The 24,493-nt window shown below is 51.7% G+C and overlaps 2 protein-coding genes across 2 annotated transcripts; one reads left to right on the top strand and one right to left on the bottom strand.

The window, feature by feature from the left end:
* The first annotated feature begins 210 nt into the window (after positions 1-210).
* On the top strand, positions 211-4,771 carry POLR1G (RNA polymerase I subunit G). The gene is made up of 3 exons (XM_081922248.1): positions 211-288; positions 2,149-2,287; positions 3,316-4,771. Exons 1-3 carry the CDS (start codon positions 252-254, stop codon positions 4,382-4,384), a joined length of 1,245 nt encoding a protein of 414 aa, XP_081778374.1. The 5' UTR covers positions 211-251; the 3' UTR covers positions 4,385-4,771.
* On the bottom strand, positions 4,675-20,206 carry ERCC1 (ERCC excision repair 1, endonuclease non-catalytic subunit). Its single transcript, XM_081922305.1, has 10 exons — positions 19,868-20,206; positions 15,543-15,634; positions 13,967-14,278; positions 13,169-13,272; positions 12,811-12,910; positions 10,138-10,214; positions 8,421-8,520; positions 7,504-7,575; positions 6,242-6,310; positions 4,675-4,969 (listed from the first exon to the last, which is right to left on the bottom strand). The coding sequence occupies exons 2-10, from the start codon at positions 15,621-15,623 to the stop codon at positions 4,916-4,918; spliced, it is 969 nt and encodes a 322-aa protein (XP_081778431.1). The 5' UTR covers positions 15,624-15,634; positions 19,868-20,206; the 3' UTR covers positions 4,675-4,915.
* Positions 20,207-24,493: the final 4,287 nt, after the last annotated feature.

The following is a 24,493-nucleotide window of genomic DNA, read 5'->3' as shown; positions in this document are numbered from 1 at the left end:
CGTTTGGAACAACGGCAGCGCTGTATAGAAAAATCACATTGATGTCGGCGGACAAAAAATAAAGGGGAAAAGGCGAGCTCGTGTCCCCTTTAAGGACCAGGAAGGTACCATTGTGCTCTGTCCGGGGGACGTCGCTGACGTCATCCGGCCGAGAGTGCCTGAGAGCTTGGAGCGTACCAAGTGCTTCTCCCCTCCGGTGAGAACCCGGAAGCGACTGCGGCTGCCAGGAGCTCCACGTGGGCGCTGCAGCCATGGAGGTGCGGGGCGGCCGGAGCGGAGCCCCGGAGGGTGAGCTGGGGGGGGGGGGAGAGACGAGCAGATTTTCGGCCCCCGTTTCCCAGAAGGAGCCTAAGATGGGGAGGCTGAGAAGGGGGCGAGGCAGCTGCAGGGAGGGTGGGAGCGGAGTGGAGCCTCCATGTGCAAGGGCAGTGTACCTGCGGAGGGCGTGGAGCAGAGGGAGCCTCTGGTCCTGATGCCAAAGGGCCTGCAAGGTCTCCCTGATGTTTAGTCGTGTCCGCCTCTTCGTGACCCCCTGGACCAGAGCACGCCAGGCACTCCTGTCTTCCACTGCCTCCCACAGCTTGGTCAAACTCATGCTCGTAGCTTCGAGATCACTGTCCCACCATCTCGTCCTCTGTCGCCCCCTTCTCCTTGCGCCCTCCATCTTTCCCAGCATCAGGGTCTTTTCCAGGGAGTCTTCTCTTCTCCTGAGGTGGCCAAAGTCTTGGAGCCTCAGCTTCAGGATCTGTCCTTCCAGTGAGCACTCAGGGCTGATTTCCTTCAGAATGGAGAGGTTTGATCTTTTTTTCAGTCCATGGGACTCTCAAGAGTCTCCTCCAGCACCAGAATTCAAAAGCATCCATTCTTCGGCAATCAGACTTCTTTATGGTCCAGCTCTCACTTCCATACATCACTACTGGGAAAACCAGAGCTTTAACTATACGGACCTTTGTTGGCAAGGTGATGTCTCTGCTTTTTAAGACGCTGTCTAGGTTTGTCATCGCTTTTCTCCCAAGAAGCAGGCGTCTTTTAATTTCGTGGCTGCTGTCACCATCTGCAGTGATCATGGAGCCCAAGAAAGTAAAACCTCTCACTGCCTCCATTTATTCCCCTTCTATTTGCCAGGAGGTGATGGGACCAGTGGCCACGATCTTCGTTTTTTTGCTGTTGAGCTTCAGACCATATTTTGTGCTCTCCTCTTTCACCCTCATTAAAAGGTTCTTTAATTGCTCCTCCATCAAGGTTGTGTCAGCTGCATATCTGAGGTTGTTGATATTTCTTCTGGCGATCTTAATTCCGGCTTGGGATTCATCCAGCCCAGCCTTTCGCATGATGAATTCTGCATATAAGTTAAATAAGCCGGGTGACAATATAGAGCCTTGTTGTACTCCTTTCCCAATTTTGAACCAATCAGTTGTTCCATATCAAGTTCCAGCTGTAGCTTCTTGTCCCACATAGAGATTTCACAGGAGACAGATGAGGTGATCAGGCACTCCCATTTCTTTAAGAACTTGCCATAATAGTAAAGGTAAAAGGACCCCTGACCATTAGGTCCAGTTGTGACCGACTCTGGGGTTGCGGCGCTCATCTCGCTTTATTGGCCGAGGGAGCCGGCGTACAGTTTCCGGGTCATGTGGCCAGCAGGACTAAGCCGCTTCTGGCGAACCAGAGCAGCGCACGGAAACACCGTTTACCTTCCTGCCAGAGTGGTACCTATTTATCTACAGTGGTACCTCAGGTTAAGTACTTAATTCGTTCCGGAGGTCCGTTCTTAACCTGAAACTGTTCTTAACCTGAAGCACCACTTTAGCTAATCCGGCCTCCTGCTGCCGCCGCGCCACCGGAGCACGATTTCTGTTCTCATCCTGAAGCAAACTTCTTAACTGGGTTAGCGGAGTCTGTAACCTGAAGCATATGTAACCTGAAGTACCACTGTACTTGCACTTTGAGGTGCTTTCGAACTGCTAGGTTGGCAGGAGCAGGGACCGAGCAATGGGAGCTCACCCCGTCACAGGGATTCAAACCGCCGACCTTCTGATCGGCAAGCCCTAGGCTCTAGGGTGTAACCCACAGCGCCACCCGTGTCCCTTACTTGCCATAATACTGGGGGCTATTTACTGACCTCTCCAATCTCTCCCCCCCCCCCAGGACCGTTGCGTTTTGAATGCCCGGAGGAGTTCGCTGCCAGCCCGTTTGCCCCTGGGCCGCCCCTCAGCCCTGAGTCACTCCGGAGCCCCTCGAAGCAGCTGGTGCTGATCAGAGCCCCTGCTAACTTCAGCCCTGAGAGGTAGGCATGTTTGTGTGCACGTGAGCATGAGCGAACTCAGGAAGCCTCAGGTCCCCTTTCCACAACCTGGTGCCCTGCAGGTGTGTTGGACTACAACTCCCATTAGCCTCAGCGTCACAGGGCCACACTGGTTTCAGCTGAGAGGATTTGTAGTCCTGGGCACCAGGTTGGAGAAGGCTGCCTTAAGATGGGGGTATTATTATTGTTGTTAATTACATTTATTATTCACCTTTTTCTTGCCGCTCAGAAGCGACGTGCAATATTTTAAGCAATCACGTATGTACCTTAAAACCAGCCTTTAATAAAATCTAGAAGACAACGATGTAATTTATTTACAGTGGTACCTTGGTTCTCGAACTTAAATCTGTTCCAGAAGTCCGTTCGACTCCCAAAACCGTTTGAAAACCTTCCAAAAAACGTTAGCAAACCGGAACACTTGTAGCGTTCGGGAGCCGATTTGTTCGGCAACTAAGCCGTTTGGGAACCAAGGTTTGACTGTATTTATTTTACACTAAAGCGTCCCATCCATGCAAAAAGGCCATAGAGACTTAAAAGTCAAAGGCCTGGTTAAAAAGGAATGTTTTTTCTGGTGCCTGCCAGAAGATATGGAGTAATGATGCCACCACTGAAAAGGCCCCGTTCTCATGTTGCCACCCTGTGGACCTTTCATCGAGGGAGAACACAAAGAAAGGCCTTGAATGATGGTTGCGGGGTCCAGGCTGGTTCACGTGGGGAGAGGTGGTCCTTGAGGCATTGGGGTCCTGAGACCTTTGTAGGTCAAAACCAGCAGTCCCCCCCCCCCATCGCTCTTTTCTTTGGGGAGGAGTGGGGACTGTCTGCGAACGAGTGTGCAGGGTCAGATCTGGTTGTTCCCAGGTTCTGCAAATACAGCGTTCGCTTGTACAACCGACATCCTGTAAAATAATACCCTTTAAAAGCTTTGTTGCATCTGCTTCTGTGTGGAAATGCATCTGTGTCCTCTTCCATGGCTAACTCTCTCAACATGTCCCTTGGTTCCTGCCCCCCAGCCTCGAAGGCCACGCCGTGCCCCTCGTGGGCTTCCAGATTCTGAAGGTGCCGCAGTCGGACGGGACCCAGAAGATCTACCACGTCCAAGCGACTCCAGGGGACCGGGGCAGCAGTGCCCGCCTGCTCCTCCCGTCGGGCCACTTGGACCTCCTCACCTGCGCGCCCCCTTTCAGCAGCTCCCTGACTTTTTGCGAGAGGTATGGAAACCCCAGTGCCAACCAGCCCCTCTTCCCTGTGGCAGCCAGACCGGCCCCCCAGATCCCCGAAGGCCTCAAGCAGCGCTTCCTGCCTTTTGGGGGCTGTCTGAAGCGGCCCCCTCCCATGCAGGAAGCTGCTGAGGAGCACCCCCGGAAGAAGAAGAAGAAAAAGAAGCGGACCCTCGAGAGGGTGGCAGACCCCCAGGTGAAGCAAGAGGAGTCCCGGGAGAGTCGAGGTACGGAGGCAATTTCCGAAGGGCTGGTGGCGCAAGGGGAGATGGCCCCCGAGGAAGGGGCTGGGGAGGAGGGGCGCAGGAGCAAGAAGAGGAAGAAGGAGAAGAGGAAAGAAGAGGAGGAAGAGAGGGTGGTGGCACCCGGGGAGGCTGAGCCCAGGTCCCAGGCAGGGGGGAAGGCTGCACACAAACATAAGAAGAAACGGAAGCATGAAGAGGAGGTAGCTGCAGTGCAAACGGCCTTGGTGGGCCCTGCCTGCCTCGAGACCGAGCCGGGGAGGGAGCTGAGCAGCCTGGGGGGCAGCCCCCAGGCCTGCCTGGCACAAGTCAAAGAGGAGCCTGAGCTGAGCCCCCCCAAGAGGAAGAAAAAGAAGAAGAGGGAGAAAGCCGGTGAGGAACGGGGGACGGCGTCGCTGGAACCCAGCTCTGTGAAGCAGGAGCTGAGGGGTTGGGGGGAGCTGGAGGTCCCCTCTGGGCCACCCGGAGGAGGAGGAGGAGGAGAGGGGCAGTGGGAAGGGGAGTCCTCTGAGCCCAGAGCAGAGGAGCTCAGCCAGAAGCATCACAAGAAGAAAAAGAAGAAGCACAAGAGGGAGGAGGAAGCGTCAGGGAAGGAGGAGCCGGCGAGCGAGCAGGAATGAAAAGCTGCCCTCCAGCTCAAGTCGGGGACATCTTGCGGGGTTGGGGTGGGGACAAAAACTCCTGCTTTTTCTGAGAACAATGTCCCCTCCACCTCTACGAACTCTACGCAGCTTGTCCGGTTGCTGCAGGAGACGGAGATTTGAAGGGGTCCCTGGTTTGCCCACAGCTGCTCAGATCCTTATTTTCAGCCTCTGGATTAGATAAGGAGCTGTGAAGCGGGAACCAAACTTTATTTTTCAGCAAAGCTTGCTCCCTCCACCCAAGAAGAATAAGGGAGAATCTGGGGGAGTGGGTTTTGCCACACAGTGGTTGTTTTATTGCAAAGTGGGTTGGAAAGAAGAGAAATATTGTTGGCTGCTAGAAAAATAAAAGGTTTTGTCCCCTTCCAGGAGGCTGTGCTGTTCTGCCGGGTTTCCTCAAGGTTCTGCAGCCAGCTGAGTTTTTGAGCCGGGAAGTTTGAGGGGTGGGGGGACGGGACAACAGACTTGCAGAGAACGTGCTCCTGGTCTTCTCGCCACGGAGGCCCCTGCTCACTTGGCAGCTTTGAGGAACGGCTGGTGCAGGACGTCAAAGAGCCTTCTGGCCTGGAAGAAAAGGGTGCCATTGAAAATTGGGGAGACAAATGTTCCGTATGTGTATGTGGGGATTCCCGTGGGTGCTGCTCTGTGGGGACCTGTGAGTGGAAAAGGAGGCTCTCTCTGTCACCCTCTTCCTCAAAGCAGTCCCAACCCTAGGAGACCCCGAAGCCTTTGGGGAGGGGCCATTGCAGATCAGAGTCCTACGCTCAGTCCCCAACAGTACGGATGCCTGAAACCCTAGAAAGCTTGCTGCCAGTTAGATGGTCTATTGTGGTATCAGGCAGCAGCTTTTGCTATTTAAATCAGCTAGCTCTGTGTTGAGAATTGTTGAAGACTGAATACTTTTCAGGATAAGGCCCACAGCTTAGCTGCTTGCGTCCTGAGATGCCTCTTATTACTTACTTTGATTTGCTGCTTCTGCAGTGCTCCCTGTTCACCACCAGCAGCAGCCTCCCAGTCATTGCACACTTAGTTTCCCACAATGACATCCCTTTACTCCCTTCCGATCTTAAAGTCACTTTTGATCGGGCCCACGAGGCTACGCTGCTGCAGCTGCTTCACCCGCGGGAAATGCAGCCCAGGATGCAAATCCAGCCATTTCGCACTTTCTCCCCCTTCAGTCCTGAGAGCGAGAAGATTGAGGCCTCAAAAGTAGTTCCTGGGAGACCTTGCAAAGTAAAGGTAAAAAAGGTAAAGGACCCCTGGACGGTTAAGTCCAGTCAAAGGCGACTATGGCGGAGGGAGCCAGCATGACTAAACTGCTTCTGGCGCAACGGAACACCGTGACGGAGACCAGAGCGCACGGAAACACTGTTTACCTTCCCGCTGCAGCGGTACCTATTTATCTACTTGCACTGGTGTGCTTTTGAACTGCTAGGTTGGCAGGAGCTGGGACAGAGCAATGGGAGCTCACAACCATTAAGCAGATTCGAACCGCCAACCTTGCAATCAGCAAGGCCAAGAGGCTCGGTGGTTTAGACCACAGCGCCACCTGCGTTTCTGTGTGCTCTGGTTTCCATCACAGTGTTCCGTTGCGCCAGAAGCGGTTTCGTCATGCTGGCCACATGACCTGGAAAGTTGTCTGTGGACAAACACCGGTTCCCTTGGCCTGAAAGCGAGATGAGCGCCACAGCCCCATAGTCGCCTTTGACTGGACTTAACCATCCAGGGGTCCTTAACCTTTTACCTTGCAAAGTACCTGACTACAGTACTACGATGTGGCAGGCCTCGACCTCCCACAAGCCGATGAAAAACTATTTGTGCACTGGACAGCTGTACCTTTTGGGGCCCGATCCCTGGGCACAGGGACAGATCCTCCTTGGAAGCTTGGATGATACTTTGCAGTGACTACAAGGCAAGAGTTAAAAAGCAGGCGTAAGAAGGAAGAACAGGGCTTAAGAGTTCACAAAGTATTCTGCGGAAGGGCTGGGGAACCCTTTTCAAGTGTAGGGGCCATGTTTCCTGGGCAGGAGCAGAGGCCAAGGCAGGTGGATGCAAATACTACTGTTGTACAGTGAGCTAAGGGACGCGGGTGGCGCTGTGGGTAAAAGCCTCAGCGCCTAGGGCTTGCCGATCGAAAAGTCGGTGGTTCGAATCCCCGCGGCGGGGTGCGCACCTGTTGTTCGGTCCCAGCGCCTGCCAACCTAGCAGTTCAAAAGCACCTCCGGGTGCAAGTAGATAAATAGGAACCGCTTACTAGCGGGAAGGTAAACGGCGTTTCCGTGTGCGGCTCTGGCCACGTGACCCGGAAGTGTCTCCGGACAGCGCTGGCCCCCGGCCTCTTGAGTGAGATGGGCGCACAACCCTAGAGTTTGTCAAGACTGGCCCGTACGGGCAGGGGTACCTTTAACTTTACCTTACACTGAGCTAGCTGCTACACATATGCCTGGTTTGAGGCAGGGCTGATGGGTGGTGGGGGCTGGGAGGCAGAAGGCCAGGCAGAAGAGGAGTAAAGGTAAAGGGACCCCTGACCATTAGGTCCAGTCGTGACCGACTCTGAGGTTGTGGCGCTCATCTCGCTTTATTGGCCGAGGGAGCCGGCGTACAGCTTCTGGGTCATGTGGCCAGCATGACTAAGCCGCTTCTGGTGAACCAGAGCAGCGCACGGAAATGCCGTTTACCTTCCCGCCGGAGCGGTACCTATTTATCTACTTGCACTGGTATGCTTTAGAACTGCTAGGTTGGCAGGAGCAGGGACCGACCAATGGGAGCAATGCGGGGTTTCAAACCGCCAACCTTCTGATCGGCAAGCCCTAGGCTCTGTGCCACCCACGTCCCAAGAATTAGAGGGCCACAATTAGTGCCTAGGCCTGACGTTCCCCAGCCCTGTTCTGTAGGAGGGCCACGGGAAGTGTTTCCAAAAGGGAATGGGAGCACACCCTGAGTGTGTTTTTAGCACTGAAGCAGTCCTGTCCCCCCAGAATATCTCATTTCTTGGATTAAAGGGAAGGGCTTCTGGGTCAAAGGGCATAAGATGCCAGACTTGAAATGGGTGCTTCTCTTGAAAACTTGCCCCTCCCACGCCAAGGAAAGGCACTCACTCCAAAGGTGGTGAGCAGACTCAGGGTGTCTGTCTTGTTCACCGATTTCACGCTGGTCAGGCAGTCTGTCACCTGCAATAAGGAAGAAGAAGAAGAATTTGGATTCGATATCCCACCTTTCACTCCCCTTCAGGAGTCTCAAAGCGGCTGACATTCTCCTTTCCCTTCCTCCCCCACAACAAACACTCTGTGAGGTGAGTGGGGCTGAGAGACTTCAGAGAAGTGTGACTGGCCCAAGGTCACCCAGCAGCTGCATGTGGAGGAGCGGGGAATCGAACCCGGTTCACCAGATTACGAGTCCACCGCTCTTAACCACTACACCACACTGGCCAAGCCTGGGATAGCTCAGTCAGTAGAGCAGGAGGCTCTTAATCTCAGGCTTGTGGGTTCAATCCCCATGTTGGACAAGAGATTCCTGCGCTGCAAGGGGCTGCGGTAGATGACCCTCGTGGTCCCTGCCAACTCTTACGATTCTGTGGAAAGCTCTGCAGCACCTGACCTGCAAAGCTCATGGTTGGGTGTTTCTATTCATTTTGCAAACTTCAGAGAGGAATGAATGCAAGTAGCATTTCAGGTGCTTTCAGGAAAAGCACGCGAGGGAGATGCTTGGTTTTAGAGATGGCAAAGAACAGCAGGGCAAAGGGTGATCTGTCATACGTGTGGCGGTCAAGGACATACAGCCACTATCTCCTTAAAAACAGTGCCACCTTCATCCTTTTCCCATCTGGGATAATTTGGATGACAGGCATGGGAGGAAATAGATGCTGACAACCTGTTACCCAAGTGGCAGAGTTGGAACGGGCTCTCTGAGAGTGGGAATAAAAAGGGGGCAATCAGCTACCAAGGAAAATGAGTCTGATCTAGGCCTGCGGCTCCCTAGCTAACACGACTGAGGCTGGTGGCAAGGAGTTTCTTACTCTCGACTGGTAGTCCCGGTCCACTTTCTCCTTCAGCAAGTCGGCCGGCTTCTGCTCGTAGGCTTTGTAGGTTTCCAAGTAGCGTCCTGCTTCCTCTGGGCTGGAGAGGGGAAAGAGAAGTCGAAGGGTTCAGCAGACCAACATCGGAACACAACACCCCCTGTTTCGTGAGCAAAGCTTGCCAGCAAGTTTCATGGTTGCCTCCCCCCCCCAATCTATTGACAATGAGGACTGGAAACTTAGGTTCATCAAGTAGCTGGCAAGCTGGGGGTTCTGCCCATGGTGCAATGTGTGTCACCAGCTCGACAGGGGAGGGGAGGCAGGTGTCATCTCACAAGATCTTGGAGGCTGGGAAATGCTTTCCAAAAGGGAGCATCTCATTCCCTAGATCTTTGGAGCAATGCAACTGCAACTGCGGTTGGAGGATGGATGGCGGCTAACAGATTGAGGTTGAATCCTGACAAGACAGAAGTACTGTTTTGGGGGGGACAGGAGGTGGGCGGGTGTGGAGGACTCCCTGGTCCTGAATGGGGTAACTCTGCCCCTGAAGGACCAGGTGAGCAGCCTGGGAGTCATTTTGGACTCACAGCTGTCCATGGAAGCGCAGGTCAATTCTCTGTCCAGGGCAGCTGTCCACCAGCTCCATCTGGTACGCAGGATGAGACCCTCCCTGCCCATGGACTGTGTCACTAGAGTGGTGCATGCTCTAGTTATCTCCCGCTTGGACTACTGCAATGCACTCTAAGTTGGGCTACCTTTGAAGGTGACTCGGAAACTACAACTAATCCAGAATGCGGCAGCTAGACTGGGGACTGGGAGTGGCCGCCGAGACCACATAACACCAGTCTTGAAAGACCTACATTGGCTCCCAGTACGTTTCCGAGCACAATTCAAAGTGTTGGTGCTGACCTTGAAAGCCCTAAACGGCCTTGGTTCAGTATATCTGAATGAGTGTCTCCACCCCCATCGTTCTGCCCGGACACTGAGGTCCAGCTCCGAGGGCCTTCTGGCTGTTCGCTCATTGCGGGAAGCCAAGTTACAGGGAACCAGGCAGAGGGCCTTCTTGGTAGTGGCGCCCTTCCTGTGGAACGCCCTCCCACCATATGTCAAAGAGAACAACTACCAGACTTTTAGAAGACATCTGAAGGCAGCCCTTTTTAGGGAAGCTTTTAATGTTTGATGTATTACGGTATTTTAATATTTTGCTGGAAGCTCCCCAGAGTGGCTGGGGAAGCCCAGCCAGATGGGCGGGGTATAAATAATAAATTATTATTATTATTTATTATATATTACCCCCAGGGGTGGGCTGGGGCAGCCTGCCTTCTGATGCACAGGAATCTACCCTCTGCCATGGACTCTAGCAGCAGAAAAGGCTTTGCGATGGGAAGAGGCAGGCTGAGGGCTGGATTGGGAGGGAACTCGCTGAGCACACAGACCAGCCCATGAAAGAATGCAGCCATCTGCTGTTTTCTGGGGCAGGGCCAATTCCAGGTCCTGTTGCTAGAAATCTGGCTTTTTAACCGGGATTTGCACCCTGGGTCTTCTGCACACCAAGTGCTTGCCCTGCTGCTGAATCCCTGCCCCCTCCAAATTGCCTTGGGCCAGAGCTAGACTGCATTCAGGCCAGTGATTCAGAAGCTGGAAACTTCCTCTATGCTGTTGTTTTGAGTTTCTGCAGACGCCTATCTGCCCCCCCCCCCCGGTCTTTGGTCCTCACCTCCAGGCCAGGATGAGGGTGCAGTCAGCAAGGATGCAGATCTTGGCCAGCTCCTTCAGTGCCTGGTGTGGGTCTTTCTAAAGGGAACAAGGAAGGAGTTGGGAAAATGAACCACCCAGGTCTGGAGGGCGTAGAGAATGAGGGGTGTCTCTGTGGAAGGAGTGGGACACGGGTGGCACTGTGGTTAAACCACAGAGCCTAGGACTTCCCGATCAGAAGGTTGGTGGTTCGAATCCCCACAGCAGGGTGAGCTCCTATTGCTCCTGCCAACCTAGCAGTTCGAAAGCACATCAAAGTGCCAGTAGATAAATAGGTACCACTCCGGCAGGAAGGTAAACGGCATTTCCGTGCGCTGCTCTCGTTCGCCAGAAGCGGCTTAGTCATGCTGGCCACATGACCCGGAAGCTGTATGCCGGCTCGTTCAGCCAGTAAAGCGAGATGAGCGCCGCAACCCCAGAGTTGGCCACGACTGGACCTAATGGTCAGGGGTCCCTTTACCTTTACCTGTGGGAGGAAGGTAATCTGGCTGCAGCATCAAAGCAAAGACCCGCCCAGCCCAGCATCCCCTCTCTCAAGCAGAACATGAAGCGAACAGTTCACAACTGGTGTCTGGGGATTCCTCCGACGTCACGGAGAGGGAAAGAACACAAGAAGTGCCTGCTGGATCAGGCCAAAGGGGGCTCATCTAGTCTAGCACCCTCTTCTCCCAGTGGCTAAATATCCTAACGAATCTAGGAATCTAGATGAGACTGCCTCTGGGCCTGGAGGATCCATAAGGACATGAGAACCTGGCTCAGGCCAATGGCTAATAATAATAATAATGATAATAATAAATTTTTTTGTTTATACCCTGCCCTTCTCGGTTCAAATACCGGGCTCAGAGCGGCTAACAACAAATTTAAAACAATTATAAAAGCAGCATAAAATACAGTATAAGAACATGAATAACAATAAAATTCAAAAATCAATTTAGGGGAAATAAGCATTAGATAATCCCCAGGGCTAGCTGGCTGAATTGGTCCTACTTGGGCCAGCGAGGAGGCCAGGGGAGAATTAGCTGTGGGGTCTCGGAGCGGGTGATCTTCATAAAATGGGAGGGGAAGGGAAACGAAGGGAAATAAAACATTAGGCTGAATTCAAATTAAAGGCTAGGCGGAATAGCTCTGTCTTACAGGCCTGATGGAAGGAGGTTAAATCCTGAAGGGCCCTGGTCTCATGCAACAAAGCATTCCACCAGGTCGGAGCCATCACCAAGAAGGCTCTGGCCCTGGCGGAGGAAATTCTGACTTCCTTAGGACCCGGGACCTCTAAACTATGGTTATTCATGGACCTTCAGGTCCTCTGCAGGGCAGACCAGGAGAGGCGGTCCCGTAAATACGAGGGCCCTAAGCCACAAAGGGCTTAGTTCAGCAGCCTGTTCTCAGTGGCCAAACATGTACTCCAAAGGGAAACTTACTCCCTTACCTTTCCCGCCCCACCCTGGCCACAGTGATCCATGCAACGGTCACCTCCAGGCTTGACTACTGTAATTCGCTCTACATGGGGCTGCCCTTGAAGCTGTCCCAGAAACTCCAGCAGGTGCAGAATGCTGCAGCAAGGCTCCTCACAAGGTCTCTGCCATGGGTGGGAGCATATTCACCCAGTGCTTTTCCAGCTGCACTGGTTCCTAGTGGAGTACAGGGTCAGATTTAAGGTGCCGGTTTTGACCTTTAAAGCCCTTCACGGCCTAGGACCCTCGTACCTACGGGACCACCTCTCCCCATATGCCTCACGGAGAGCCTCAAGGTCCATAAATAGCAATACCCTAGAGGTCCCGGGCCCTAAGGAAGTTAGATTAGCCTCAACCAGAGCCAGGGCCTTTTCAACTCTGGCTCCGGCCTGGTGGAACGCTCTGTCTCCTGAGACCAGGGCCCTGTGGGATCTGATTTCTTTCCGCAGGGCCTGTAAGACAGAGTTGTTCCGCCTGGCCTTTGGCTTAGAATCAGTTTGATTCCCTCCCCCCTTTCTTTTTTTCTTTCTCCTCCTGTGAAGAGGCTGCATCCTAATGTTTTAATGTTGTATTTTAATCTTATTTTTAAAGTTGTATTTTAATCAACCTGTTTTTATTACCGGTTGTTAGCCACCCTGAGCCCGGTCTTGGCTGGGGAGGGCGGGGTAGAAATATAAATAAAATAAATAAATAAATAAAACAAGCAGGATCCCCTCTTCCTTCATTTAGGTTTCCAGCAACTGGTAGTCTGAAACATTGCTGCCTCCAGCTGTGGAGCCAGAGCTGAGCCATGATTGATAACCTTATCTTCCATGAATTTCAACCCTCTTAAAACTATCCAGGTTGGTGGCCTTCCTCCTGCAGGCGTGAGTTCCACAGTTTAACTCTGCTGCACGGAGAAGGACTTCCTTTGGTCTGTCCCGAATCTTCCAACACTCAGCTTCGTTGCATGGCTACAGGTTCTAGCATTAGGAGAGAAAACATCTCTCTTACCTGCTTTCTTCTTGCCATGCGTAATTTGATAAGCTACCCTGACACACCTTGCTTGCCTTTTTGCTAAACTAAAAGAGAAGACAAAAAGAAATGGCCGCTGTGGTGCAGGGATTTTGTGGAGCTGGCAGCCCGAGCCGGAGGGAAGGAGAGGGCTGGAGTCAGAGGAGGTGAGGTGCTTCAAGGTGTCTCACCACATCGACCTGAAGCAGAAGCACCTGCAGCATGTACGTCTTTCCGAGCTGGCGCAAGCGTTCGTGGATGTAGCCGGGGTTCAGGTTGTGGTACCGGAGACTGTGGGTGGCAGAGAGAGAGAGAGAAAAGAAACCATTCAGAGCAAGTTTTATTTTGTCAAAAGGTTTGCACCAGCTGTGTGGGAGAGGCTGCCGGGCCCTTTAAATGGTCTTTGCCAAATCTCGGGGCACAGGTGAAATGTTACATTGCTGGAGAGACCCCTTTCCCAGCAAAGATGCTATAGGGTTCAATGCTTGATTTGCAGGCTGCCTGAGCCGCTTGGGGTGTGCTCAGATGCTTGTGTCTGCCAATTCTCACCTCAGGAAAAGGGCGCAGGTGCTTTGGCCCAGCACGTAATCCGGGACAATCTCGCCAAACTCCCAGGGCACATTGCGGATGAACTTCAGGATAGGGTTCCCCCTCTGAGGAAAGAAGGGGGTAAAGTGGGGAGTCAATGGGTGTCAGGGTTTCAGACGCAGCCTGAGGTCGTGGAAGCAACTAGGATGTGGGGTGAGAGAGGAAAGTGGGAAGGCAGACACAGGAGGAAGGGGCCAGAAAGGAGAGGCAAGAGATTTGCCAAATTCTGCCAAAGCCCTTTTGCATAGACACCTGGAACGGTTTTCTTGACAGCTGTGAGCGCGTGATACTTTCAGACTTAAACTGGGGCTCAGCCCTGGAAGCAGTTGTGAATGCCTGGCCTGCTCATACAGAGAAGGTAGTCTCTGAACATGTGCAAAGTGCTTTCTCCTTGCCCCCTCGAAGGCTGCCAAGATGGAGGAAGAATGGTTTACAAGCAAGGTAGGGTCTGGGGATTTTCCCTCTGTGAAACTAAGCAAGGATGTCCAATGGACAGAGTTTCTGGATTTGAGTTCAGGAGGTCTGGATTGGAATTCCTGCAAAGCCATGGAAGTTTATACAGTAAGCGCAGTCAGTTCCACACATTAGCTGTGATTCCGGCACTGCCCTGGGCTCTGTTCGAAATCAAGCACAGCTTGACCTACCAATCTAGAGCAGCCGCTGGGTGCTACGTAACGCCAGCAGAATTGTCCAAGGGGGCAGGAGCTGAGAGAGGAGGAGGAGGAATCCCTTGCCTGCTTGCCCACTCCCCTCTCTCACCTGACGGGGGCTGACGATGATGCTGTTGTGTTTGGTTCCTGGTTTTGGCGCTGGGTTCAAGGGGGGCGCTCTGTCTTCCATTACGCTTTGCACGACAGGGAGGCTCTTGTTTTCGCCATGTGGAGGGGGCACTCTTGGGAGAGCAGAGGCAGCGGTTGTGGCAACAGGTGCTCCTTGCTTTGCCTGAGGAGCTGAGGAGGCCGCCACTTGTCCAACGACATAGTCTGCGTACGATGCGCCCCCTGGCGCAACTGGGGCCTCGGAGGCTGGCGAGGCTTTGGCTGCAGAAGAGGGTTTGAAAAGAAGTTTCACCTGGAAATAGAGAGGGTGGGGAGAGAATGTTGGGTGACTGAGGAATTAATTTTGGCTCTGTTGGAGAGAAGAGACGGTGGCTTCTGTGAGGGAGGAAGCTCTGTGCGTGTGTTGGGTTTCAGTGTGATTATATACTGATTATTTCATAAAAACAAACAAAGCTCAAAGTGGTTTACAATGGGAATAATACCACAAAACTATCAGTAAAAACAACTCTTTATATCATTATAAAATAAGCAATAAACCAAAAACAGATTAAAACATGCACCAGACATTCTGCATGCTCATTTTGCATCTCTGGCTAGGCTTTTCTGAACAAAAATGCTTTTAGCAGGTACAGGAAAGAATTTAGTGAAGGCACCTGCCTGATATCCATAGGCAGGGAGTTCCTAAGTGTAGATGCCACCACACTAAAATATTTCGTTCTTACAAATATGGAATGGGTATTATGTTGCACCTGTAACAGGGCCAGTTCCACTGATCAAAGCTGTCGAGTGGGCACTTGTAGGGTAAGGGGATCTCACGGGTGAACTGGTCCATGCTGCAGCATTCTGCACTAACTGCAACTTCTGGGACGAGTGTGAGGGAATCCTCACCCAGAGCGCATTGCAGCAATCCAGTCTGCAATCCAGTGCATGAACTAGAGAGGTCAGACCTTCCCGGTTATGAAACCAACTGAGGTCCATGTTAAAGTTTGTGGGTCGTAAAACCTTTGACCCATGGAGTCTGCTGCAACGGCACTGCAATAAATTTGATTTATTGCCACTCCGACAAACTTTAGTGGCGCCCACACGCTGCCACTCGCACGCTGCCACTCTTCTCAGTTGTCGGACATTAGCAGAGTTCACACGCAGCGTAAAATGGCTTTGTCTCTGTCTGCGTGGTGTCTTCAATAACTCGTCTCGACACCAGTGCTTCTAATCTGTAACTCTTTATTTAGAAGCATTCAAAAAAACAGAAAAGAAAAAACCTACAGAATCTAGCTGCATGTTCGCAGCTTTCTGTCTCTAACAAAAACGACACGACCTTGCTCACATTCTCAGACAGACTGCTCTCCAGAGAGAGCTCAGCCCCCACAGAGCACAGATCAAAGGAAAATTCTCGGGTCATGAGGGCAATGCACCCAGTGAATCAAGAACGCTCCTGGAGTGTTAACTCTTAACTGTCCAGAACCACAACAGTCCAGTAAGATTTCAGGGGTGGGGGGAGGGAATAGTCCTCCAAGAGAGATCGTCACAACCTCACCCAAAACCTGCCGTCGTACCGGAGCGACGTCTTCATCGTCCATCTTCACAGTGAACTTCTTCCTCCCTTCCGATGCCTTCTCAGATGCTGGGGGCTCCATGTCTCCAGGTCCTGGCAAGAGTCAAGAAGGTACACCTGAAAGCCTTGCTCAGTTTCTCCACCTGCGGCTGTAGGATAGCAGCTTGTAGCCCTATGGCAGCACATGTGTTTTCCAAGAAGAGTTTGGATTTGGATTTGATATCAAGACTTGGATTTGATAACAAGACAGAAGTACTGTTCTTGGGGGATAGGAGGCAGGCAGGTGTGGAGGATTCCTTGGTCCTGAAGGGGTAACTGTGCCCCTGAAGGACCAGGTGCGCAGCCTGGGAGTCATTTTGGACTCACAGCTGTCCATGGAGGCACAGGTCAAATCTGTGTCCAGGGCAGCTATTTACCAGGTCCATCTGGTACATAGGCTGAGACCCTCCCTGCCTGCAGACTGTCTCGCCAGAGTGGTGCATGCTCTGGTTATCTCCCGCTTGGACTACTGCAATGCACTCTACGTGGGGCTACCTTTGAAGGTGACTCGGAAACTACAACTAATCCAGAATGCGGCAGCTAGACTGGTGACTGGGAGCGGCCGCCGAGACCATATAACACCGGTCTTGAAAGACCTACAGTACGTTTCCGAGCACAATTCAAAGTGTTGGTGCTGACCTTTAAAGCCCTAAACAGCCTTGGTTCAGTATATCTGAAGGAGTGTCTCCACCCCCATCATTCTGCCCGCACGCTGAGGACCAGCGCCGAGGGCCTTCTGGCGGTTCCCTCATTGCGAGAAGCAAAGCTACAGGGAACCAGGCAGAGGGCCTTCTCGGTGTGGGCGCCCGCCCTGTGGAACGCCCTTCCAGCAGATGTCAAAGCGATAAACAACTACTTGACATTCAGAAGACATCTTAAGGCAGCCCTGTTCAGGGAAGTTTTTAGTGTGTGATATTTTACTGTATTTTTGGTTTCTATGGAAGCCGCCCAGAGTGGCTGGGGAGGCCCAGCCAGATGGGCGGTGTATAAATAATAAATTATTATTATTATTATTATTATTATTATTATTATTATTATTATCCCGCTTTATCACTACCTGAAGGAGTTTCAAAGCGGTTAACATTCTCCTTTCCCTTCCTCCCCCACAACAAACACTTGGTGAGGTGAGTGGGGCTGAGAGACTTCAGAGAAGTGTGACTGGCCCAAGGTCACCCAGCAGCTGCATGTGGAGAGCGGGGAAGCGAACCCGGTTCACCAGATTACGAGACTACCGCTCCTAACCACTACACCACACTGGCTCAAGAACAGTGTGGCACAAGAGCAGCAGGCTAAAAGCTGGCACGGCACAGCTCTGAAAGATTCTCCTCTTATTTCATGATGTTCACCAGCTGCCAGAATCCAGGAGGAATACCTTAACACGCCAGCCACACACCCATTTCTCAAGCACAGAATCAGAGTTGGAAGGGAGCAACACGGTCATCTAGCCCAACCGCTGCAAGGAAGGAATCATTGGGGGGGGGTCATTTTATGTGAGAAGCAGACCTAGGCATGGGGGGCAGGCTAGGAATTATGTTTCCCTCCCCTTACGGTTTTGATCTATGGGCTACTTTTAAAATGAGGCTGCATTTTAAATTGCATTTTCATCTGTATTTTAAATTGGTTCCCCCCCATTATGATTTTACTGTAATTTTACTGGTGTTAGCTGCCCTGAACCTCTGGCCGGGGAGGGTGGGGTATAAATAAAATTTATTATTATTATTATAAATCAATAGTTTATATATGCATCACAGAAGGTCAACGAAAACAAGTTTATGTTTACGACAACTAAATGCTTTCTGCATTCCAGGCAAATGTGTTTTTGTCTTGAGTGAGTGAAAACTGCTGAAATGCTTTTGGCTCCACCCGACGTGTTTGAGCGGGCCCTGTTATTTTATTCAGGACGTTCTCTCGGCTTTCTCACCCATTAAATGGGAGCAATGGGCCCCTAAGGGCATGGTATGAGGGCACCCGCCCTTTTGCTCCAGCTAAACAGGTCTGGGTGTGATTTGGAGTGGTTGGAGGAGACACTGCCTGGGAAAACCCCTCCGTAAAGACTATTGAGTTCTGTGCTGCAAGAAAGGCAGGGTAGAGATGGACTAATCTTAAAAAGCAGAGGCATCACCTTGCCGACAAAGGTCCCTATAGTTAAAGCTCTGGTTTTCCCAGTAGTGATGTATGGAAGTGAGAGCTGGACCAGAAAGAAGGCTGATCACCGAAGAATGGATGCTTTTGAATTCTGGTGCTGGAGGAGACTCTTGAGAGTCCCACGGACTGCAAGAAGATCAAACCTCTCCATACTGAAGGAAATCAACCCTGAGTGCTCACTGGAAGGACAGATCCTGAAGCTGAGGCTCCAAGACTTTGGCCACCTGATGAGAAGAGAAGACTCCCTGGAGAAGACCCTGATGTTGGGAAAGATGGAGGGCACAAGGAGAAGGGGACGACAGAGGACGAGATGGTGGGACAGTGTTCTCGAAGCTACCAGCATGAGTTTGACCCAACTGCGGGAGGCAGTGGAAGACAGGAGTGCCTGGCGTGCTCTGGTCCAGGGGATCATGAAGAGGCGGACACGACTAAACGACTAAACAACAACAACAAAGGGATAACAGTGATCAATGGAGCGTAGGAAGAGCCTGGCTGCTGGATCAGGCCAAGGAATTGACCCATCTCAGTCCAGCCTCCTGCTCTCAAAGTGGCTGACCAGATGCCCATTATGGGAAACCCTCGACAGGAAAAAGATAAAAAAAAGCATTAAAATCAGAATATTTGGGAGGGGGGCCTTCACCCCCCGCTTCCCTCTTCCAAATGCCCACAACTGTGTTATATTGTATATACAATGTGTGAAGGAATTTTTAAAGGATAAAATTAACAAGAATGAACTTGCTAAATTAATTTTAAAGTGGAATACAAGAAAGGAGGGCGGGTGGAAGTCAGGAAAATAAGGTTATGAAGGATATCAATTTGAAAAGAGCTCTTTTTCCCTTTTTATGTTAATTTTTTTTAAAAAAAATAGGTTTGTAATGTTTTTCTTTTTCCTGTTTTTTGGCTGTGTTTTGATTGTTTGTTTTTGCTGCTTGAATGTTGGTGTTTGTTGGTGTTTTGATGTTTTATTGTTCTATTGTAATCTTTCTTCTTTTTTTTGAAAAATTCAATAAAATATTAATTACAAAAAAACAACAAAAACAAATGCCCACAACTGTGAGCTCTTTGCAGGCAGGGACCTTCCATTCTGCTCCTTTGCCACTACAATTTATGTTTTCCTTATTACAGTGGTGCCTCGCAAGACGAAATTAATTCGTTCCGCAAGTCTCTTCGTCTTGCGGTTTTTTCGTCTTGCGATGCACGGTTTCCCATAGGAATGCATTGAAAATCAATTAATGCGTTCCTAGGGAAACCGCCTTCAGACCAGGTCCGGGGACAGTCTGTCCCCGGACCTCTTCTGAAGGCTGGGGGGCGCGGGCTTCGCAGCAGCGCTACGAAGCCCGGCGGCTGGGGCAGGTGTTCCCGCCCCCCCACCCCGCTTCGGAGCAGCGTTCCGAAGCGGGGTGGCTGGGGCAGGTGTTCCCGCCCCCCGCCCGGCTTCGCAGCAGCGCTACGAAGCCCAGCGGCTGGGGCAGGTGTCCGGGATCTCTTTTGAAGCAAGCGGCTGCGGAGAGACGCGATCTCCCCGCAGCCGCTTGCTTCAAAGGAGGTCCGGGTTCTCTTTTGAAGCAAGCGGCTGCGGAGAGACGCGATCTCCCCGCAGCCGCTTGCTTCAAAAGAGGTCCGGGATCTCTTTTGAAGCAAGCGGCTGCGGAGAGAAGCGATCTCCCCGCAGCCGCTTGCTTCAAAAGAGGTCCGGGATCTCTTTTGAAGCAAGCGGCTGCGGAGAGAAGCGATCTCCCCGCAGCCGCTTGCTTCAAAAGAGGTCCGGGGGCAGCGGGAAGAGCTGCCCCCGGACCTCTTTTGAAGCAAGGGGCGGTGGGGAGAAGCGATCTCCCCGCCGCCCCTTGCTTCAAAAGAGAAGACCCGCTGTCCCCGGGGCAAGCTTCGTTTTGCGAAGCAAGCCCATAGGGAAATTCGTCTTGCGAGGCAACTCGAAAACGAAAAAACCTTTCGTTTTGCGAGTTTTTCGTCTCGCGAGGCGTTCGTCTTGCGGGGTACCACTGTATTGGGATATGGGGAGGGGCCACGACCTCCAAATTTGGGTCGTGTCAGAATAACCATGGTAACGGGGAAACGCCCGCCCCTTCCCCTTCGCCACGTCCATCAAAAATTCTGCCTCTTGATTGGACGGCGCGGGCTCACCTCCTCAGGCGCATGCGCATCAGTTCTCGCGGCTGGCTCGTTCTGACTCCCGGACGATAGACACCGACGCAGAGCGGCCACCGAGTCTTCTTGAGCCGCCAGTGCATTTAATCCGAATAGCGGAAAGGGGCGCGGGGCGGGCAGCGCGCGAGGCCAGGCCGGGGCCGCTCCTTCCGGCGACCGTCGTTTCCCGAGAGGAACCCGGATGTTTCTTCTTCCGGGCGCTCTAGCCTCTCCCTTCGCCCCAACTCTATGGTTAAGGAGAAGCCAGGCAAGGCTTTTCCTACCTCTGGGGCGAATCCGCCTCCATGACAAACGTATAAAAAAAACCTCTCAAACATTTATTTCCCTCACAGTCGAATGCCTCAGGAAAAAGCGAATTTGCACCCACTTCCGGTTTCGACCTGGGCGCCGCCATGGGCACAAGTCGGAGCCGGAAGTCACTCTAGCCCCCGTCCTCTATGGCAGTCCGCGTTGGGCTTCCGCCGGAAGCGTCTCTGAGGGTGAAGCTGAGGGGAAAGAGGCTTTTCGGGGTCGAGAGCCATGGCGCCCGAGGATGCCGAGGCGGGGCCTTCGCTTCCCGGAGCGCCTGCCATGTCCCGCTCCGGGCTGCGGGTGTCCTTCGCGGAGGTGGCGGTGCGCTTCAGCCCGGGCGAGTGGGACCTGCTGGGCCCGTGGCAGAGGGCCCTGTACAAGGAGGTGACGCTGGAGAACTACGCCAATGTGCTCTCCCTGGGGGGGAGCAGCGCCCCGGACCCCTCGGATCCTGCCTGGAGGGGAGAACCGGGGCGGTTCGAAGAGGTCCTGAGCTCCCTCCAGGTGGTAGTAAAAGAGGAGGAGGAGGAAGAGGCAGGCCAGGCTCTGTGTTTCCTCGAAGAGAGGCAGTCTCTGAAGGAAAACAGCAATGGGGAGGCCAGAGGTTTGGCAGGTGATCCTATGCACCAAGGAGGACCTTGTGCGATGCTGCCAGCAGGATCTGAGCGCAGAGAGGCGCATGGGAACGGCGCGCACGGAACCCAGAAGACGGGCGAGAGACCCTTTCGGTGCAGCCTGTGTGAGAAAAGCTTCAAATCCAAGTCAAACCTTACGGAGCACCAGAGGGTGCACACGGGAGAGGCCCCCTACAAGTGCGAGCTGTGTGGGAAAAGCTTCAAGCGCAACTCCGCCCTGACGGACCACCGGAGGATCCACACGGGGGAGACCCCGTATAAGTGTGAGCGCTGTGACAAGAGCTTCATGCGCAAGTCGAGCCTTACCGTGCACCAGGTGACCCACACCGCCGAGAGGCCGTACGTGTGCCGAGTGTGCGGGAAAGGGTTCTGCTACAAGGCAAAGTTGATCGAGCACGAAAGGACCCACACCGGAGAAAGGCCGTATAAATGCTCCGAATGTGGGCAGAGCTTCAATTACAGCACCAGCCTTCAGGCGCACCAGAGAACCCACACAGGGGAGAGGCCGTACAAGTGCACAGACTGTGGCAAGAGGTATACTTCTCATTCCAACCTTAGTGTGCATCGGAGAATCCACACGAAAGAGAAGCCTTTTAAATGTTCAGAATGCGGGCAGAGCTTCTATTACAGGAACAGCCTTAAAGTGCATTGGAAAAGCCACACAAGGGAGAGGCCTCACAAGTGCTCGGACTGTGATCGGAGGTATACTTCCCTGTCGGGCCTTGTTAAACATCGGAAAATCCACGCTGAAGGGAGGCCTTACAAATGCACGGATTGTGAACAGAGCTTCCAGCTTAGCACGCAGCTTACTGCACACCAGAGAAGCCACGCAGGAGAGAAGCTGCACAAGTGTTCAGACTGTGGTAGAGGGTACAGTTCTCAATCAAACCTTGTTAGACATCAACTTGTCCACACGAACAAAAGGACTTTTAAATGCTTGGAATGTGAGCAGGGCTTCCAGTTCAGCACACAGCTTATTGCACACCAGAGAACCCATGAAGTGGTGAGGACGTAAGAACGCTTGGAGACTGCGACAAGGGCTCTGCTTCTTCTTTCAATCTTTTTAAATGTAAAAGAATGCACCTTATACCATATTTTTTGCTCTATAAGACTCACTTTTTCCCTCCTAAAAAGTAAGGGGAAATGTGTGTGCGTCTTATGGAGCGAATGCAGGCTGCGCAGCTATCCCAGAAGCCAGAACAGCAAGAGGGATCGCTGCTTTCACTGCACAGTGATCCCTCTTGCTGTTCTGGCTTCTGAGATTCAGAATATTTTTTTTCTTGTTTTCCTCCTCCAAAAACTAGGTGCGTCTTGTGATCTGTTGCGTCTTATAGAGCAAAAAATACGGTTAAAAGCTCAAAATGCGAAGCCAGGCCTTGGGCTGGCTAACATTCAGTGTCCTTCTAAATGTTTTGTGGAAGGGTGGGGGCTTCTTGGTCTCCTCCTGCTTTTATTTTATGTATTTTATGCTCTTATTTTGTATTTTATTGTTGTGAACCACCCTCTGATCTTCAGATGAAATGCAGTATAATAAATGAATAAAATAAATGTAATTTATAGGTCTGAAGGAGGCCCTCTCTTGCTTGCCTTTTTCTCTCCATAGGGAGCCTCCTGCGTCTGGGAGGAGCGGCAAGTTGCCAAGACACTTTTATTTTTTAAAAAAAGCTTTTGAAATAAATGAAGGTCTTCTTTTTTAACTTCTCTTGTGATTAGACAGGCAAGAAAAAGCAAAATGCTGCAACCCAAATGCTTTTTCCTTCCACCCCGCATTTATTATTGTTAGTATATATTCATTTATACTCAAGGTGTCTTACAGATAAAAATAAGAACAGCCAGAAGCATAAAGGGGAGGTAGGTAAGAAAACAATTAAACATTAATAGATTTAAAATCATTTATACAGACATAGATAAGATTTCTAAAAACGAAAAGATAGTACAATGGTACCTTGGGTTACATACGCTTCAGGTTACATACGCTTCAGGTTACAGACTCCACTAACCCAGAAATAGTACCTCGGGTTAAAAACTTTGCTTCAGGATGAGAACAGAAATTGCGCAGCAGCGGCAGCAGGAAGCCCCATTAGCTAAAGTGGTGCTTCAGGTTAAAAACAGTTTCAGGTTAATGGATCTCTGGCACAAATTAAGTACTTAACCTGAGGTACCACTGTAAAAACAACATGGCACCAGTTGCATCATTACAAGCAGTCATTCCCCAAAAGCCTGTTGGAATAAGATATTGGCAGCAAGGAGGGTGCCAGCCTGGTTTCTCTAGGAAGAGAATTCCAAAGTCTAGGAGTGCTTACCTCAAAAAGTACTTACCTCAGTTCTGAAACTCCATCTGGGATCAAGTCTATTTGCTCTGCATGCAGTGTGCTCTCATTGGTGGTTTGGGAAACACTCTGCACACATTAGCCACAAACCATATCTTATCATGTTTCTTATGAAATACTGCATTTTGATTTCACTCTCAACCAGCTTCAATCCGAACTGAGAAAATGACCTAGCCTGCATTTTTTTGCCAGTTACATGTACACAGTTGTAATTAACCCCTGATTTTAAGGACTCTTATACGACTTTCCCAATTTCCACAATGCAATTTGGAATACCATATACAGTTTGGAATACCACGTACAGTTGTCGCCTCCCCTCAAAAAGGGTATTGTAGAGATGGGAAAGGTTTTAGAAAAGGGCAGCCAAAATGGTCAAAGTGGATGGATGAGGAAAGGTTGCCATGTTTGGGACTTTTTTGTTTAGAGAAAAGGCGAGTAGGTGGCGGCATGATAGAGGTTTATAAACTGATGCATAGCACAGAGAAAGATGGTAGAGAAAGGTTTTTGTCCCTTTCTTACAGTAGTAGAGGAACGCGGAGAGGGTCGGTGGTTCGAATCCCCACGACGGGGTGAGCTCCCGTTGCTCGGTCCCTGCTCCTGCCAACCTAGCAGTTCAAAAGCACGTCAAAAGTGCAAGTAGATAAATAGGTACCGCTCCGGCGGGAAGGTAAACGGCGTTTCCGTGCACTGCTCTGGTTCACCAGAAGCGGCTTAGTCATGCTGGCCACATGACCCGGAAGTTGTACGCCGGCTCCCTCAGCCAGTAAAGCGAGATGAGCGCTGCAACCCAAGAGTCAGTCACGAATGGACTTAATGGTCAGGGGTCCCTTTACCTTTACCTATACCTTTACAGTAGGGGACGCAGGTGGCGCTGTGGGTTAAAGCCTCAGCGCCTAGGACTTGCCGATCAGAAGGTCGGCGGTTCGAATCCCTGCGGCGGGGTGCGCTCCCGCTGCTCGGTCCCAGCGCCTGCCAACCTAGCAGTTCGAAAGCACCTCCGGGTGCAAGTAGATAAATAGGGACCGCTTACCAGCGGGAAGGTAAACAGCGTTTCCGTGTGCGGCTCTGGCTCGCCAGAGCAGCGATGTCACGCTGGCCACGTGACCCGGAAGTGTCTCCGGACAGCGCTGGCCCCTGGCCTCTTAAGTGAGATGGGCGCACAACCCCAGAGTCTGGCAAGACTGGCCCGTACGGGCAGGGGTACCTTTACCTTTACTTTACTTATACCTTTACAGTAGTGGAAATCGTGGAAAATGAAAATGAATGCTGGAAGATTCAGGACAGATTAAAGAAAGAGGACTTTATGCAGTGCATAGTTAAACTGTAGCACCTCCTGTGGAAAATAT

Source organism: Podarcis melisellensis (assembly GCF_964234715.1).
Source record: "Podarcis melisellensis genome assembly, chromosome: 8".
In the NCBI taxonomy this organism is placed as follows: Eukaryota; Metazoa; Chordata; class Lepidosauria; order Squamata; family Lacertidae; genus Podarcis; species Podarcis melisellensis.
This window is presented reverse-complemented; position numbering and strand designations above follow the sequence as displayed.